The 19,060-nt window shown below is 43.3% G+C and overlaps 1 protein-coding gene across 1 annotated transcript in view; it reads right to left on the bottom strand.

Annotated features, from left to right (window-relative positions):
* Positions 1–1,739: 1,739 nt before the first annotated feature.
* Positions 1,740–19,060, bottom strand: part of LOC137332373 (PDZ and LIM domain protein 4-like) — a 92,723-nt gene continuing 75,402 nt past the window's right edge. The window contains exons 5-7 of the mRNA XM_067996145.1: positions 11,948–12,105; positions 10,860–10,980; positions 1,740–7,054 (exon numbers count right to left, since the gene is read on the bottom strand). Of these exons, the coding sequence (XP_067852246.1) occupies positions 6,859–7,054; positions 10,860–10,980; positions 11,948–12,105 (475 nt within the window). The 3' untranslated portion in view covers positions 1,740–6,858. The remainder of the gene's footprint in view (positions 7,055–10,859; positions 10,981–11,947; positions 12,106–19,060) is intronic.

The following is a 19,060-nucleotide window of genomic DNA, read 5'->3' as shown; positions in this document are numbered from 1 at the left end:
GCATCACATGGGTTGTAGTTTTCAGTCCTCTTCTGTGGAACCCAGAGTGCACCATGACAAGTTGTGTCACATGACAACCAAGCCAGGGAGTTTCAGCTCCTGATTATAAATTCTACATGTGACAAAGATACATCATGAGTGTTGTAATTCCACTGGACAGGGGTATAAATTCATATCAATTGTGGGCTGCAACAACCAATGCTACAGGACAACTAGTCAAAATAGTTATTAGCAACCATGAAGTGTGATTAGCAGAAAAAAACCCATCAAGGACAAAAAAATTGAACTTTTTAGTGCTTTATACAGTTTAAAATAGTAAATACATTTTTGAGCTGAAAGGGTTTTAGTGTCAGTAAAGGAGCCTGATGCCCACATTGGAGAGGGATGTTATGAGGTGCTTTGATACTGAGCTCAGATATTATGGCTAGAGTCAGTCAGCCCTGGACCATTGCGAATGTCTGTCTATTTAAGGTTCAAGCACGGGAGACTTAACAGTGGAGAAAAACCTCCCTGGTACAGTGCTATATCAAAGGTCAGCTTCAGCAAGAATGACAAGTCCACTGTGGGTAGAAAGGGGAAGAAAAAAAAAGTATAGTTTTTGTAATAGTGCAAATTACTGAGAAAAAAAATTGGGAGGAACGTGGGAACAACAAACAAAAAGTACCTAAACATAGAAAATAGGAGCAGGAGTAGGCCATTCAGCCCTTTGAGCCTGCTCTGCCATTCAATATGATCATGGCTGATCCTCTATCTCAATACCATATTCCCGCTCTCTCCCCATACCCCTTGATGCCTTTTGTGTCTAGAAATCTATCTAGCTCCTTCTTAAATATATTTAGTGACTTGGCCTCTACAGCCTTCTGTGGTAGAGAATTCCACAGGTTGACCACCCTCAGTGAAGAAATTTCTCGTCATCTCAGTCCTAAATGTCCTACCCTGTATCCTGAGACTGTGACCCCTCGTTCTGGACCCCCCAGCCAGAGGAAACATCCTCCCTGCATCCAGTCTGTCTAGCCCTGTCAGAATTTTATACGTTTCATCTTTGCCACTTTAGAAAAGTTGCTTAATAGTGTTACAAATATGTCTGTGTGGTCTATATCTTTCAGTAATAAGTATATTTTTTACTTTATGCTAGTCATACGATATACTGCTTCAGTAAATTTGCTATAATACCATGATGGACAAACTGCAGTGATGTTTAGACTGATTTGCAACCAGGGTAAGCATCAGAAACCGCACTCCAACTCCCTGACTACCAACAAGCAATGTAATGGGAGACTTACTAGCGCAATTAAATATACGACTGCTCAGTAAGTGCACTGCCAGGTGCTCAGCTAGACTAGGAAAAAAAAATCAAGGTACAAATCTTGGGACTATGCAAAGTTAGTTAATTAACCTTACCTTGGGGCAGTGAAAGGGCTACTACAGTTGGCCTCATCACACCACGATTAGGAACAGAAAGGGGGGGGGGGGGGTGGAAAATCCTCACAATCCTGTGATCCCTGCTGAAAAACACGTGCAAGTGACCATCAGGTAGGACAGATTTGGGCTTGGCTATGATGTTCCCATGTTCAAATGGCCAGCTGCCACTCAATCCTTTGGCTTGCGTATGAAAATCAGTTACTTGGGCGAGATATGATTGTTGGTGCCATACCTCAGTGCAATTAAAGGCCCCCCATGAGAAGAGGGTAGAAAACTGGGAAAGAAAAATGAAACACTAAGGCAAAAAAGGTAGTTTGTATTCATGGCTTTATTCTTATTCTCTAGCAGTGTTTAGCAACATAATTTTGCAATTTCTTAGAAACACACGATGGAGGAAAACAGGTTAGTCTGTAGCAAGATGCAAAAAGACATTCAGGACTTACTACATAGACAGCAAGAGTTAAACCTGAATCAGGAAAGTTTGTAGATTACACTGTAAATGTAATACAAATACATAGCATAGGCTGTATATTAACATCTAAAATCAGAAAAGAAACAAGGAAAAATTGTAAGAAACAGAACAGAAGTTAATGTCTCAAGCAGTCAATATATGGAAAGTATATTAGTCAAAAATTTGGAATTCAGTTGTTTGACATAAGATACTAATATACTGTACAAAGTTAGAAGAGAATCTCTGATGTGCCAGCATAGCCCAACAAAATTGCAATAGATTTAAAAAGAACTTTTGACAAGCATTTGAAAACATTGGCCCTATTTACACACCATTGCTGTGCAGACCAATTTCCTGTTAATCTAATTGAAGGAAAATGGTGCTTTTGTTTAGTCATCAAAATTTGGGAATTTGTTGACATACCCTGAAAACTAGTCAGATTATTTTGTTGACAAAATTTACATATCACTCACGTTTACATGGTTTTGACAAATTATGGAAACAAGTATTGGAACTGAATTATCAGATTTTTTCCCATGGCAGGCACTAGTTATATTTTGCGTGCAGCATGCGTACAATAGAGAACAAATTGTTCAAATCCCTATGCTGCTGGCTGGCCTTGCACGCAGCCAGCATGTTATAGACTTTTCCGTCCTTTTAAGCCTTGCCAGCAGTGTGGAGCCTTGAAAAATTTTATTCCTAGATGTTGGAACATTCCATAAGTGATCAATATCCCCAAATTTGCAAACAGCAAACAAAAATCAACTACATTTACAGGCTTCATTTAAATCTTAAGTATTAATCTGGACAATAAAACAGTCAATGTTACTGATTACATAAACAGATCAAATCCAATATGGTCCTGCTTAGCTCCTTTAAAATCAAGGCATTACAATGATCAATTTGAAGGTGATTGAAGAGATTCATGATTATTAAAATTTTATAATGATAGAGATCTCACATGAAAGAAAGAGGATAATTGGTTTGGCAGTCAAGGTAGACTTCTCTTGTCTGAAATACTATGTCAGCATGTAATTAATACACACCATCATACTCATTTTGCCATATCACTCATCTACTGATCTAATGTGCATTCTACCATACTTTGTCTTGGACAAAAACTTATTGCAGTTTTAAAAATGGATTAAGAGCTTCTCATATTTATCTTTGCCAGAAAAAAATAATAGTTGTTGTTAATACATTAGAAATTGCTAATCCAACTGAGGGTTTCCGATGGAACTCATGAGCTGACTTGTGATGCATTGACAACCACCCAGTATTTACAATCTACACACATGTGCACAACACTGACGCCAGTCATTCAGCAGTGGTTAAAATGCTGGAGACACCATACAACTTGATGTTACTGTACAAAAAAAAACCTGGGATATTTATGCTTAACTAAATTGGTTTACAACTAGTGAGTGCATCACTCAGTTCCACAAGAATAACATCAATCATGAAGAAATTTTTATAGAACCACTTCAGTTCCATAAATGGGCAAAACAACAGGCTAAAATGTATAATCTACAATAACTATTTCCAGTCCATCCACAACTTGTCAAAATCCTGTGTTAAAGCAGCATAAATCTCACTTAAGGCCAAGCTTCTAATGACTAGTATATTACATGTTAGGAGCTTGTTGTGCATACCTAATTAAGCCGGACTCCGGAAAATTCGGCAGGGTCAGGCATACTCAACTCCTGTGGGTTTGACTGCATTATAGATCATTACCACAATGGAGAAGACGAGCCCATGAACCCTGCGATTTGTTTATACAGCAGTAGAGGTGTTGCTAGAAGAAGTGCAGCATACGACAGTTGCCCCGTTGGCACTGCAATGCACTATCCACATACTCGAACCATACAAAGTGCATGGGAGGAGATAGCTATCCATATCAACGCTGTTTCCACCACATGGAGGACCTGGCTACAAAATCAATCTAGGCAAGACTATATACCATGACTTTATACCAAGCAGGTGGGCAAAGTAATGCAGGCTACAAACTTTTTCCATTCATTCAGACATATAGGCATGAATGCTTACCATGCATATCAATTGTACAGCAGGGCACACTGCAGTACCAACTTATACTTTTGCCATATTCTTATCCCTAAAAGGCCTCACAAAAAAATTCTTCCATCAAAGTCTCACTGTATGATGTATATCTATGTATTCATGCCCCATGATGGGTTGCAGGATAGATACTTAGGCACTTACATTTTCTCCTGACACTGTCTCTCTCAACTCAGCTTCTCTGTTGCAGGACAAAATGATGCACAACAGAAGGAAGCAGATACAGCTGGGTGTAGGGTGTTTTAATATAAAGCCCTTGATTTCCAGTCAGCCTCTTTTAAGTAACTCATTATTACACAATGCATAGAGACAGTGGGAGAAGGTGAAGTCATAGACCTCCCCCCAAACTCAAGGCTAGTGCCATCATTTCCACTATTACTACCTTCTACCTCACTCACTTCCCCCTCACACCACCATACATTCAAGCACAATACCAAGCGACATAGTATATTATCATGTAAGCAATATTTGAAACATGCCCCTTTTTTCTTTCTATAAAAAGGTCAAACAAGTATCAGTGCCTCCTCACCCACCCCACATCATTCACTGTTCTCAAGCACCAAGGCAGGTACATCCATTCAGGTGGACTTGGGCAGTGTGTTTCAGGAGGGAACCAGAGTGAAGAACTGAGCATGAGTCAGGAGGAGCAAGTGGAGGAGTAGGCACTGATGAGACTATAGCCCATCCTTCATCTCCTGCCCTCCCCCTCAAAAAAAAAAGGCAGGAATTAGAATGGAGCCAATTGGAGGGCCATCTTATGCTTCACTACAAAGAGGCAGATGACTACTGGAATCCCATGAAAAGTGTTTCTTTGCAATCAAATTTTTCTGAGACAATGGAATCTGATTGGGATGCTTATCTTCTGACAAACATTTCCCCATGGTCTGATCCAAAAAAAATAGGAAAAATGTTTCCAAAATATCTAAGAACTACATTTGAAAATTGCATCCAAAACCATTCACCTAAAAAAAGTGTCCCTTTAAGTTTGACTTACTCACGCAGCTTGCCTTAACACCTGCTCTGAACACGAAGTACTTCCAAACATTGGGAAATTAAGTAGGCAATTGAAGGCCCTTACTGGCATGCAGCATTTATAAGAAATGAGGCACCCACTCAGAATGAGGTGTAAGTAATGCGGGTCTGAATGGAAACTATTAACAACAGAGTTTCCAGCGGGGAACAGGCTCAGTGTTCAGCAACGTTCCCAGTCCTGCACACCCACATCCCACTGGTGGTACTGATATCATTGGTTGGAAAATCTACTCTCAAATCATTTATGATATACATGTTCTGCATTACCTCAACTGTCAGCAAGTCAATCTCACTTTAGATCCTATTTACTGACTAATTCTACACTAAAACTATTTTTTGTGTTTATTTTGTTTATACTCATAGTACAAAAAGAAAAAGCTGGGGGTCCCATTGCACATAACACTTATTCAATAGGCAGACTAGAAATTACAGCACACAAATAAGATCAGTTTAGGTCTGCCTATTGGATAGACATATACAATGTGTCCCCAACCTGAACCTACAGATTGGTTGAAAACAGTAGTTTATTAACAAAACATACACGTCAATTATTTTTAAAAATACACTGAAAAAGTCCAATGTTAGGGTCAACAATCCATATTAAAGTATAAAGTTTGAAGAGAACAGTAACACTGCACGAGATGAAGTTAATTTCCTGTGTAATCCAATTCAGTAAAAATACACCAGCTACTTGATATCTGGAAATCATCAATATGATTAGTTCCTTAAGGCAAGCAGTGTTTATCATTTGAAACAATGCAGCACATGTTAGCTGTTTGTCTGAAACAATACAGCACCAATCCAACATGGCAAACACTCCTCCTCCTCCCCGCCCCCCAAAAAAAGGGTGGTCTTCTGCAACCTTATAAACTGTACTTATTTTTACTTGCATTCTAGTCATAGCTAATATAACTGCAAGATCTGGATGCATATTCAGAAAGGTTTTCTTGTAAATTTGCTTCAAATCTTATTTGAACCTTTCTACCTAAGTTAGTGTGTGAATTCAGGCCATTGGAAAGCCATTTGTTTAGTTAAAATTCTGAAAAAAATGAATGCTACAACTTTAAAGAAGCTTCTGTGCCATAAATGTGGCCTAAGTTTTGGTCTTAAACTGAATGAAAAAAATAAATACGACTAAAATGCTCACCGTGAGCATTTTACAACAGCAGAATTTTGTCTTAAATGAAAAAGATACTGAATCATAAAAACCAGAAGGTCCCAAGTTCAATTCCTAGTCTGTATCGAGTTTGCTGATATAAACTGGGGTAGTGGTGGGATGCTACAATTGCACTCTTTTCCCCAGGTTAAGGAGGGGAAGATCAGCCCACAATTGTTGCTCCTGATTATTATATAGTGACTCCCCTGCTGGAAAGTGCATGCACGTGGACATGGATAGGTTCAGGCGTGGCTGTGATGCCTTCCACAATAAAAAACTCTAGCAGCACACTCTGCCTAGGTTCAGACATGAGGAATGGACGTTTCTGGGTGAGGTACCAGACCATGCATGGCACCCACATGCTGCAGAAGTCAACATTTTTAGGTGGGGGGTAGGGGGGAGAATAGAATTCACAAAAAAATAAGTTTGATGCATCAACTATGTGCCAAGTAACTTGAAATTTGTATTCCAAAGACAATCCTCACAAATTTAATGGCACTGCATTTGTTTGAAATTGTTAGGTAAACATGATACAACTCAAGTTGAAACATCAAAATATCAGTCAGTTCTGCATGTGTGGTCATTCTGATTCTAGGCATGGCCAGAATACTAATTCAGATCTTAATTGTGGCACACAGTTTCATTCAGAATCCACATCTCAAAAGCAATGATTTTTTTTTAAAATACAGAAAATGAGATCCAGATAGCACATGCTTAACGCTTATACCCTGGAGTTGGGATATACAGCTACAACTTCATATCCCTCTGGAGGCTGCACTCTTGCTTTTGCGTGGGTCTCACAGTATAGTTGCTCTTCTATGAAGAAGTAGCCTTTCTGCTTCAGATTTAATCCACAGTCAGAGCACATGAAGCATGCCGGGTGGTAGAGCTTCTCCCGTGCCTTAACAACAGCACCACTAGAAAGAATAAAAACAAATGTAAAAAGAGACGTGGAAGGAAGGATTCAGAGGAGGACAAATAAGATTTTAGGTTTTACACCACTGAGGTATGCAGAGATAATGGGCCCGATGTTACCAGGGCTGCGGGTTCTTGGCAGGGGGGGCTATCGGGCGCGTGGGTAACGCGCCCGGCGAAATCAGTCAGCTCCCTGCGCGATCGTAGCATAATTGGATCCACTTACCTGGTCTTCCAGGTTCCCTACTGCTGATCTGTGCGTCGGGCGGGCTGCGCATGCGCAGTAAGATCTGTCAGCTGGAGGAGCTCTATTTAAAGGGGCAGTCCTCCACTGACAGATGCTGCAAATAGAAAAAATTACAGCATGGAGCAGCCCAGGGGGAAGGCTGCTCCCAGTTTAATGATGCCTCACTCCAGGTATCAATACACGGGGTGAGGAGGAGGGGGAGGACAGAGATATTCCTCCCCGGCGGGCGGGAGGAAGCGGCCTGCCTCTGCCACCAGGAAGGCCTGGCTCGAGGTGGCAGAGGAGGTCACCTGCACCACCAACATATCACCCACCTGCATACAATGCAGGAGGCGCTCCAATGACCTCAGTAGGTCAGCCAAAGTGAGTACACTTACTCTTTCCCTTACACTCTGTCTGCCACATCACCACCCCCCCACCCCACATCTCCTTCTGCACTGCCAACACTACTTTGTCACATCACCCCTCATACCCACTCAAACCTCATCCTCATCTTACCTGCACCTACTCACCTCGCCAGTACTCATCCCGCCACTACCACTCAACCCAATCCTCATACAATCTCATACTCACCCTCTCGTGCATCTCTTTCACGGTCAGCCTCACTCAACTTGCCACTACCCGTGCTGCAGCCACAGGGCATGCATCACATATGTGCAGTAGGCAGCGTAAGGCAAACGTGTCGTGAGCATGAAGGGGATGCACAAGGGTGTTTGAGGGTTTGTCATGGTTTTTACTTATATTTAATTTCTGAGCAACTCATCACATATTATATTGGCACCACTACTGCCATGTCTTCGCGAATCTTGTCTGGTTTGTGCAATAATGCCCTTTCCTGAGGATCACTATGAAGACCCACAACTGATGACACCCATTGTGTCACTGCAGAGTGGGTGTAGGTGTATTTGCAGGGCTCTTTTGTGCAGACGGCTGAGAGACGTCGGCGATGTCCCCGGTTGCACCCTGGAAGGATGCGGAGAAGTTGTTGAGGGCAGTGGTGACTTTGACAGCGACAGGTAAGAAGATGGTGCTCGGGCCAGCCAGGAGCAGCTTGGCATGAAGGAGGCTGCAGATGTCCACGACTACATGTCGGGTGACTCTGAACCTCCATGTGCACTGCTGCTCAGAGAGGTCGAGGAAGCTGAGCCTTGGTCTGTGGCGAGGGTAGTGCCCTCTGCAACACATCTCTCTCTGTGGTAGCCCTCCCTCCCGCTGTACAGATGGATGTGTCACAGCACTCTGTTGTGGAGCTCCACGTGTCAGAGGTGGACGGCGTGGATGGCGAGGCTGGTGACGCTGTTCGCCCTCCGATGAGGTCATGACTGCAGCTACGGCGGCCCCCATCCGGAAGATGTACATCTGAGGGGGTCCGCAAGGTAGGTACATGTCTCTGGACCCCGGGGTAAGTGTGCAAGTTGGTGACTTTGATTGTCAGGAGGAGGGTGGTGGAGGCCAAACTTTGTCCCAAGTGACAGAGTGGCCTCCTGCAATGAGTGAGGGTCTCCCCCCTCACCTGTCAAATGGACCTTTGCAGCTGCCACAGGCTGATGGCTGCAACACGTCCATTTGAACTGGGAAACAGTCCCAGTTTGCTTTAAAATCCCACCCCTCTTCACATAATCCCTTAATCAGGTTAGTTAATGACCTGAACAAGCAAAATAAATACGTTCAAGTGGCATCCCGCTGGCTTTAATTGCCTGCAGGATTCCCACCGGGGGGGGGGGGGGGGGGGGGCTGCGCACGCACGCCAGCGGGGAACCCGGAAGTGCGCGGGTTCGAGACGGGCTCCGGTCCTGCTCCGGGATTTCCCGATTTTCGGGGCCCCCCCTGCCAGGAACACATCCGATAGCGGGTGCTAAAATGCTGCCCAATATTAGAAAAAGATGACAGGGAAGGTGGTGGGAGGGAGCCAAATGATAAATGATGACCAAGTCTTGAAAATAATGTAGGTAACCCATATGAACATAGATATTTTCCACAAAGCTAAGAAAATACAAAGTCAGAAGCTAAAGCCAGCAAAAGGAATAGCTGCTTCACACTTCTGCTAGTAAACACTGTCTCAGTTGAAGCATTCAAAGGGAAATGGAATCAATTGTTGATTCTGCAGGCATGCTATAGTTTCAGTAGGAAAAAGATTAAACTTACTCTGATCAAATCTTGGATAATGGAATGGGGTGGAAGGGCTGAATGGCTACTGCTCATTCCTGCATGCTCATGTTCTTGTACTGAGATCAAAGAAGTCAACCAGAGCATTTCAGACTCTCCACACCGATATTAAATAGTAAAAGTCACACTCAGCACCTTTCCCCCACCCTCTGCAATTAAAGCTCAGTTATAAACTAATATCCTTTTTAAAAAAATTTAACTTTCTTTGTCTGCTATCCCACACCCTGCATCATATGCACAAGACCTGTGCTCAGGCATTTCCCTAGCTTGCTCTAGATTGTGTGCATCTAATGGATAAACAAACAAGCTGCTTTCTGCTCACTGTTTCCTCACAACAATGCAGCTGAGATTGGGAACTCAATGACATGGATGAAAATTACAGACACACCCATATCCCAACACAAACAGCACAATGGATTGGACTCCAACAAACGGTCACCACACCAACCATGTCAAATTGTGCTGGAGTCCATGCCAATCACACCAAGCTCCTCCCATCTGCAGCTCATGTGTGCTTCAATGTTTCTTATAGGGCTCTACCATTACTGCTGATTTCTGCCACTTCTGAGGGCCTCACAGCACACTGTGTTTTCAGTGGCTTGTTCTGTGTCCGCTGCTCAATGGTTCACTTCCCCCTCTGGGCCCGTGTTCAGCAGCCTGCATTCTCCCTCCCCCCTCCCCCCTCCCCCCCCCCCCCCCCATCTCATCTCATGTAGAATAGCAAAAACAAAGAGGGGGGAAAAAAAAGTGCTGCAGAAACAAAAAGATAAAACAGAACTGTAAAAAGGGAAGGAGAGGAAAGCAGTAAAGAGAAAAAAAATCATGAAAATGTTTGTACATAAGTGCAGTGTGTAAAAGATCTTTCATATTATTTCATTCTAATTTGCATTTCAGTCCCAAAATGTTCCCAAATACATAAGAAAATAAATCACATCAAATACCTTGTCATGGGGAGTGTTATGACATCATTGTATGAAAATGACACACAGCTGCTCTCCCTCCCCAAACAAAAAGTTTTGCTAAGCACATATTTGTAAAGACAGTGTCCTCTTTAATAAATCAATATTGTTTTTCCCCACCGGTTTTCTCCCTTCCTTCAATCCTGAAGATGTTGCAACTGTATCCCAGCACTTGAGTGCCCACTCATGTATGAGCCTAGACATGAGTATTGGCAAGTTACTCGATTGTGAGAAGCATCACAGCCAAGCATAATCCTGTACTTGCCTATCATCCCCATATGGACACTTTCCAGCTGGGATCACTAGAGGTGATTAGAAACCAGAAACCCCAGATGATTTTCTCCTCACTAGTCAGGGGCAGCACCCCTACAACAGAGTTCAGCCAACTTACCAGAGATCTAAATTTGGTATCCTACTGAAATCCTGTATACTTACACTATGCCAGTCTCACATCTAGTACACTGAGGTAACTTCTGTAGTGTGGGTAGAGCATTGGTGAATTTTGCTACAGGAGATTTTACGCTTTTGGTGATAGCCGGTCTTTCACTTTTGTCACCTACAAGAAATTTCACAAGATGCACATATTTAGGACTTGGCTATTAAGAACACGCACGCACAAATATAAAGGTATCCCAATATTTGGCCACTTTCCAATTATGGTCTCCATGTTAAATCTGAAAGTCTATTTATCTGGATTAAATTGAGATTCCACACCGAAAGATGTGGAATATATTGTCAACATGCGAAATATCACTATTCACAATTACTTTCTATTATGGACCACAGCCAGTGGAAGGTCCCCTTCCCCTCCTGCTACACTCCGCTCTCCTTCCCCACCCACCCCGGACTCATTTGAGTGTGGCTTCGAAGACCAATTGAAAATATGTGCCCTCTACATAAATTGGATAGAGTCCATGGAGGTGCAAATTGTACATGGTTTTTCAAAGAATTGTACTGCAAGGCTGTGAAATCATTAAGTGATCCTGGTAACTTTCTAAAGGTCCATAATTATTATGACAACCTGAAAGTATGTTATGGACCTTTAGAAAGTTACCAGGATCACTTAATGATTTCACAGCCTTGCAGTACAATTCTTTGAAAAACCATGTACAATTTGCACCTCCATGGACTCTATCCAATTTATGTAGAGGGCACATATTTTCAATTGGTCTTCGAAGCCACACTCAAATGAGTTGGGGGGTCGGGTGGTGGAGTGTAGCAGGAGGGGAAGGGGACCTTCATTAATACTGCTTTGAAGTGTGCCAGGATGAGATGTGTGGGGGATGAATTCTCCCTTCAATTTTCCTTGTTTTTACGATTTATCAATTGTAGATACAACTTATTCATTGAGAAATGTTATCTGGCTACCTGTCTGCCAAGTGTAAAAGCTAAAACTTTTACACCAATATACTGGATTTTATGGTACTTTTAATTCACTGGAGATGGATTACCAACAGAAAGTAATTTAATCATCACATACTAGACACTAATGGCCCATCCTTCATCTATTCTCTACGTATTACCTGTCTGCTCAGCTTCTAGCATGCCCTGCAGCATTCTGAAAGATCCGGACTGTTTGGGTTCTGAAGCCGGTTCCTCACCATCCTGAAGCATCTTATAAACATCTGATTCAGTATCAATCTCATTCCACAACTTGGGTGATAACTTTGGCAGTTCAGTGCTAAAGAAAACAAAGCTCAGAGAATTAAGCATAGGCAGATAAATTAACACAAAGTTAGATTTTCACTGCTAATTGCCTCCAAGTATAGCAAAGATGATTTATCATCCTGCAATTTTGAAAATGTTATCCATCAATGTATAACTTGACATTGGAATATGCAGATTTTTCTGTAAGTCTGCTCATACAGTTCTGTTGTACTGCTGCATTTGTTGTGCAATACATCCATTGTTATTCATCGGCAAAGAGCTCGACCATGCAGTTCCATCATCCTAATTTGAAAGAAAGGAAAACCACAGCACTAGTATGCGGCCACTAAGTAAGCCAGCCAGATACAAGCAGCAAGTGAGTGTATATATATTCTACAAAATAACTGATGGCCAGAATCAATTAAAGATGCAGTTTGGGTCTCAAGGTATTGTTGACTTTGTACCCACATTAGCTACAAAGCAACTCAAGATCTGCATTTTGTCCAGAATGATCTATTATTTTGAAATACAATTCGATCAGTCCAGTGGTTAATAAACATGCTTGAACTCTTTCATCATATTGGACAAAATACTTATTGAATCAAGCGATTGCTGATTTTTAAAAAGTGACCTGAAGTGAAAACTAAAAATGAGTGCATGTGTATATATTTAAGTGGTCAATGATGGTTAGTGAGACACAAAAATTAATTCCATCAAGTAGCAACGATGACTTAAACTGAACCTTTATGCATGAGCTAGAGACTGAATGTTTTGTACCTGTTGCCAGCTGCACTGTACTCTTGTATATAGAAGAGTAACTCTATAATCCTATGCTTCCAGTGGGGTGCCATGCTCATGGAGATTGTGGGTTGGAGATCAAACGACAACACTCCAACCTCAAATCTCCTATCCTTAAATATGGCTGCCTACCTGGAACACAGGAATGCAGAATGACCCCTACAGTGCAAGCACAACTGTAACACTCTTCCATGGTTCCTATTTTTCCCCCCTGAGCTTTCCAGTCCAATACTGGCAAACTATCAGAATAATTCTTCCTTTGAAACATGCCATAATTGCCTATGGTCATACAGGGATTTCCAAAATCACTTTTCAGACTAGCTGATTTACTAACTACATTGTCCTCCCAAATAAATCATAATACTTTAAAAAAATATATATATTGGGTGGTAAAACAGGGTTCAATGAGGCATCTGGCCAGTTATTGCTGCTCATTTCGTAAATGGCCTAAAACACACAACTGCACAAAAATACAAGAACGTTTTCATAGTTAAATAAATTTTGCTATATTCACATCTAAATTTATTAGATTAACAGCAAGTATCTCAATGAAATTAATTCTGCATGAAATAGCCTTGAATTGTGCAAGATATTCTTGTGTGGGAAGTTGCGGGGGTGGTAGCGTAGTGGTTATTTTACTGGACTAGTAATCCTAGAGGCCTGGACTAATAATCTGGAGTCATGAGTTCAAATCCTGCCACGGCAGCTGGGGAATTTAAATTCAATTAATTAAATAAAAATCTGGAATTAAAATACTAGCATCAGTAATGGTGGCCACGAAACTACCGGATTGTCGTAAAAACCCATCTGGTTCACTAATGTCCTTTAGGGAAGGAAACCTGCCGTCCTTACCTGGTCTGGCCTACATGTGACTCCAGACCCACGGCAATGTGGTTGATTCTTAATTGCCCTCTGAAGTGGCCTAGCAAGCCACTCAGTTGTAAAATGTCACTACGAAAAGTCATAAGAATAAAACCGGACGGACCACCCGGCATAGGACCACTCGGCACCGGAGACGACAACGGCAAACCAAGCCCAGTCGACCCTGCAAGGTCCTCCTTACTAACATCTGGGGACTTGTGCCAAAATTGGGAGAGCTGTCCCACAGACTAGTCAAGCAACAGCCTGACATAGCCATACTCTCAGAATCATATCTTTCACCCAACGTCCCAGACTCTTCCATCACCAACCCTGGATAAGTCCTGTCCCAACGGCAGGACAGACCCACCAGAGGTGGCGGTACAGTGATACATAGTCAGGAGGGAGTGGCCCTGGAAGTCCTCAACATTGACTCCGGACCCAATGAAATCTCATGGCATCAGGTCAAACATGGGCAAGGAAACCTCCTGCTGATTACCACCTACCGTCCTCCCTCAGCTGATGAATCAGTCCTCCTCCATGTTGAACACCACTTGAAGGAAGCACTGAGGGTAGCAAGGGCACAAAATGTACTCTGGGTGGGGGACTTCAATGTCCATCACCAAGAGTGGCTCGGTAGCACCACTACTGGCCGAGCCCTGAAGGACACAGCTGCCAGACTGGGCCTGCGGCAGATGATGAGCGAACCAACACGAGGGAGAAACTTACTTGACCTTGTCCTCACCAATCTACCTGTCGCAAATGCATCTGTCCATGACCGTATTGGTAGGAGTGACCACCGCACAGTCCTCGTGGAGACGAAGTCCCGTCTTCGCACTGGGGACACCATCCAACATGTGTGGCACTACCACCATGCTAAATGGGATAGATTCAGAACAGATTGAGCAGCTCAAAACTAGGCATCCATGAGGCACTGTGGGCCATCAGCAGCAGAATTGTATTTCAGCACAATCTGTAACCTCATGGCCTGGCATATTCCTCACTCTACCATTACCAACAAGCCAGGGGATCAACCCTGGTTCAATGAGGAGTGTAGAAGAGCATGCCAGGAACAGCCAACCTGGTGAAGCTACAACTCAGGAGTACATGCATGCTAAACAGCAGAAGCAACATGCTATAAGCGATTCAACAACCAATGGATCAGATCAAAGCTCTGCAGTCCTGCCACATCCAGTCGTGAATGGTGGTGGACAATTAAATAACTAACGGGAGGAGGCGGCTCTGCACACTTCCCCATCCTCAATGATGGCGGAGTCCAGCACGTGAGTGCAAAAGACAAGTCTGAAGCGTTTGCAACCATCTTCAGCCAGAAGTGCAGAGTGGCTGATCCATCTCTGCCTCCTCCCGATATCCCCACCATCACAGAAGCCAGTCTTCAGCCAATCTGATTCATTCCACGTGAGATCAAGAAACGGCTGCGTGCACTGGATACAGCAAAGGCTATGGGCCCCGACAACATCCCAGCTGTAGTGCTGAAGACTTGTGCTCCAGAACTAGCTGCGCCTCTAGCCAAGCTGTTCCAGTACAGCTACAACACCGGCATCTACCAGACAATGTGGAAAATTGCCCAGGTATGCATTGTTCACAAAAACAGGACAAATCCAATCCGGCCAATTACCGCCCCATCAGTCTACTCTCAATCATCAGCAAAGTGATGGATGGTGTCATCGACAGTGCTATCAAGCAACACTTACTCACCAATAACCTGCTCACCGATGCTCAGTTTGGGTTCCGCCAGGACCACTCGGCTCCAGACCTCATTACAGCCTTGGTCCAAACGGACAAAAGAGCTGAATTCCAGAGGTGAGGGGAGAGTGACTGCCCTTGACATCAAGGCAGCATTTGACCGAGTGTGGCACCAAGGAGCCCTAATAAAATTGAAGTCAATGGGAATCAGAGGGAAAACTCTCCAGTGGCTGGAGTCATACCTAGCACAAAGGAAGATGGTAGTGGTTGTTGGAGGCCAATCATCTCAGCCCTTTGGCATTGCTGCAGGAGTTCCTCAGGGCAGTGTCCTGGGCCCAACCATCTTCAGCTGCTTCATCAATGACCTTCCCTCCATCATAAAAGGTCAGAAATGGGGATGTTCACTGATGATTGCACAGTGTTCAGTTCCATTCGCAACCCCTCAAATAACAAAGTAGTCTGAGCCCGCATGCAGCAAGACCTGGACAACATCCAGACTTGGGCTCATAAGTTGCAAGTAACATTCGCACCAGATAAATGCCAGGCAATGACCATCTCCAATGAAAGAGTCTAACTACCTCCCCTTGACATTCAACAGCATTACCATCGCCAAATCCCCCACCATCAACATCCTGGGGGTCACCATTGACCAGAAACTGAACTGGACCAGCAATTTAAATTCTGTGGCTATGAGAGCAGGTCAGAGGCTGGGTATTCTGCGGCGAGTGACTCACCTCCTGACTCCCCAAAGCCTTTCCACCATCTACAAGGCACAAGTCAGGAGTGTGAATGGAATACTCTCCACTTGCTTGCATGAGTGCAGCTCCAACAACACTCAAGAAGCTCGACACCATCCAGGACAAAGCAGCCCACTTGATTGGCACCCCATCCATCACCCTAAACATTCACTCCCTTCATCACCGGCGCACTGTGGCTGTTGTGTGTACCATCCACAGGATGCACTGCAGCAACTTGCCAAGGCTTCTTCGACAGCACCTCCCAAACCCGCGACCTCTACCACCTAGAAGGACAAGAGCAGCAGGCACATGGGAACACCACCACCTGCACGTTCCCCTCCAAGTCACACACCATCCCGACTTGGAAATATATCGCCGTTCCTTCATTGTCGCTGGGTCAAAATCCTGGAACTCCCTTCCTAACAGCACGGAGAGAGAACCGTCACTACACTGACTGCAGCAGTTCAAGAAGGCGGCTCACCAACACCTTCTCAAGGGCAATTAGGGATGGGCAATAAATGCCGGCCTCACCAGCGACGCCCACATCCCATGAATGAACAAAAAAAAAACAGCTGGGTTTGCGCCACTGATGATTATTCAGTGTCACCAGTTAGGAAGTACGTATGTCGACAATAAAGGCAAGGAGAGGGCTCCACTGTGATAACTGTACCGGCAATGTCCAGTAGCTACCAACATTTGATTGCTTAGGCTTACAGATAAAGAATGGCAACTTGGGTCCTAGATCCCAGAATAAGATATTGTCTTCAGGAGATGAGAGGAGTTTTAAAAAGACTGGAGAATCTGCCAGAGTGGTGTTATTAATGAAGGTCATTGAATTGGAGGGAGAAACAATGCTAGAGTGTTTTAATTTATACTGCCAGTGACGTTATCCCTATGGAATATTTTGTATTCATAGAAGGCAATTCCATAATTAACAGTTGGCATTGTGACAATACATGTGACTCGGTAATTTTGATTTCTTTCTTCAAAATGAATATTTATACAGCTCAGCTGGTTAAAGCAGCGAGTGGCAAAAGCAATTAGAGTCCCAAGTTTGATCCCTGATCTATGCCAAGTTAGCTGATTTCAGCCAGGGTGGCTGTCGGATGCTAAATTTGGCCTCGGTGGCAAGGGAGAATTAGCCAGGTTTTCCACTCCTAATCACTGGCAAGAATCCCTGCTGGAAGTGCATGTATGTTGATGTTGGGCGAGGACAGGACCAGGCTTGGTTCTAATGTTCCCAGGGAATGAGCAGCCTGCCAACATTCACTGCCTAAGCTCACACATGGAGAATGGGCATTTGGGAGAGGTAATGGAGGGTGACCAATGACCCCAACAATAAGTCAATTGTTCAGGGTGGGATGGAAAGTTGGCAGAAAAAGGACTACTTGTATCAGCAGGGTAAGTCTAATTTTATTTACCTGCTGAACACGTGATGTAAACAGAATAAATGACAAAGAGCCAAGGACACAACTTGTATGAGCTCACTCATAACTATCAGGTTGCCAAACTGTGGGATATAATATTCAAGCCTATGGATCTTTGTCACATATTTGTTCTGCTCTTCAGTCACCTAAAAAAAAACATGGTGCCTTCACTTGAATTTCTTGCTGCTGAAATCAACTGCAACAATTTTCTTTGAAGTATCAGGACAAAGGACAGTGGACACATTGTCCCCTCTGTTCAGAATTAGAGGGCTCTACAAGAAAAACACATGCTCTAACAAGACGCACATCATAAATCTGAGTAAAGCTGATTCTCAGAGCCGATTGTGTGTTTTGCTAAATGCTGATGTGGTACAATAAAAGTCAGGTTTTAATAAGTGGAGCAAGACCTTTAACAGCTTTGAATTTTACAACAGCTTGGGAAGAAATAAAAGAATTGCTTCATCATTTATTTGCTGTTTTGCCCCTCCAAAATATTTTTACTCGCCTCTCCTGCTGGGATATTGTTCCATGGGATGCCAACCATCCTCCTAACTTGCCACTTTTCATGCACGAGTCCAGACAGTGAGTGTCAGTAAGCTATGTGACTGCAAGGGAGTGACCCCCCCCTTTCCTCCGCCACCTCCTCCGCTTAACCCCCCCCCCCACCCGCCCATCCCCCTCTCTCTCTCTCTCTCTCTGTGTGCATGTGCACGTGTGTGTGGCCATGATCCCATCCAAGATCAAATTAATCAGCATAGACAGAGGATTGAAATTCGGACCTTCTTGACCTACATGAGAGTTATCATTTTAGAGAAAAAAATTCAAACAATGCTTGAAGGGTTTAAAAAAAACCTCTTCAATTCTCATACTGATTTGGAAAATCTGTCTTAGCCTCATTGCCCTCAAAAATAAAAAATAGGATATACTACAGAGCAAACTTTCTCCTTACTTACAATGTGGTTGCAGATTGCCTCTCCCACGCCAAAAAAATAGAAGCGGTAGAACCAACGATGGCTCAGTTGGTGATTTTTGCTGCACAGTTGGAATTGAGCCAGTACAAGGTCTCACATTCCATTCCTGTTTCCACAGGGAGGTGGGTTCAAAATTGATACTCAGTCATACCTTGTATCTTATGTCCCACATACCTACCTAAGAACTTTAGATATGCAGTACAAACATTTCTTATTCCAGTTCACCTTTCTCTGAGTTTTTGAAGCTAAATGTAATTGTACATTCATGATCTATACCTTGTAATAACTTAACTTTGTAGTAAACTTGTGAAAATCAGATTATACAATTATTTTTGAATAAGCAAAGCGCTTAAGTGATTAGTAGTTTCTGATCAGATACTTCAAGGATAAAAAGGTGGTTTTCCACTGCCGGGTGAAGGTGTTATTAGGTAGCAGGGAGCTGAAGAACATGGGCTTGGCACAAAATTAAAGGGAGAGGAAAGCAGAGAACC

The sequence above is a fragment of the Heptranchias perlo genome, chromosome 14 (assembly GCF_035084215.1).
Source record: "Heptranchias perlo isolate sHepPer1 chromosome 14, sHepPer1.hap1, whole genome shotgun sequence".
In the NCBI taxonomy this organism is placed as follows: Eukaryota; Metazoa; Chordata; class Chondrichthyes; order Hexanchiformes; family Hexanchidae; genus Heptranchias; species Heptranchias perlo.
Note: the sequence above shows the minus strand (reverse complement) of the source record. Positions and strands in the feature narration are given on the sequence as shown.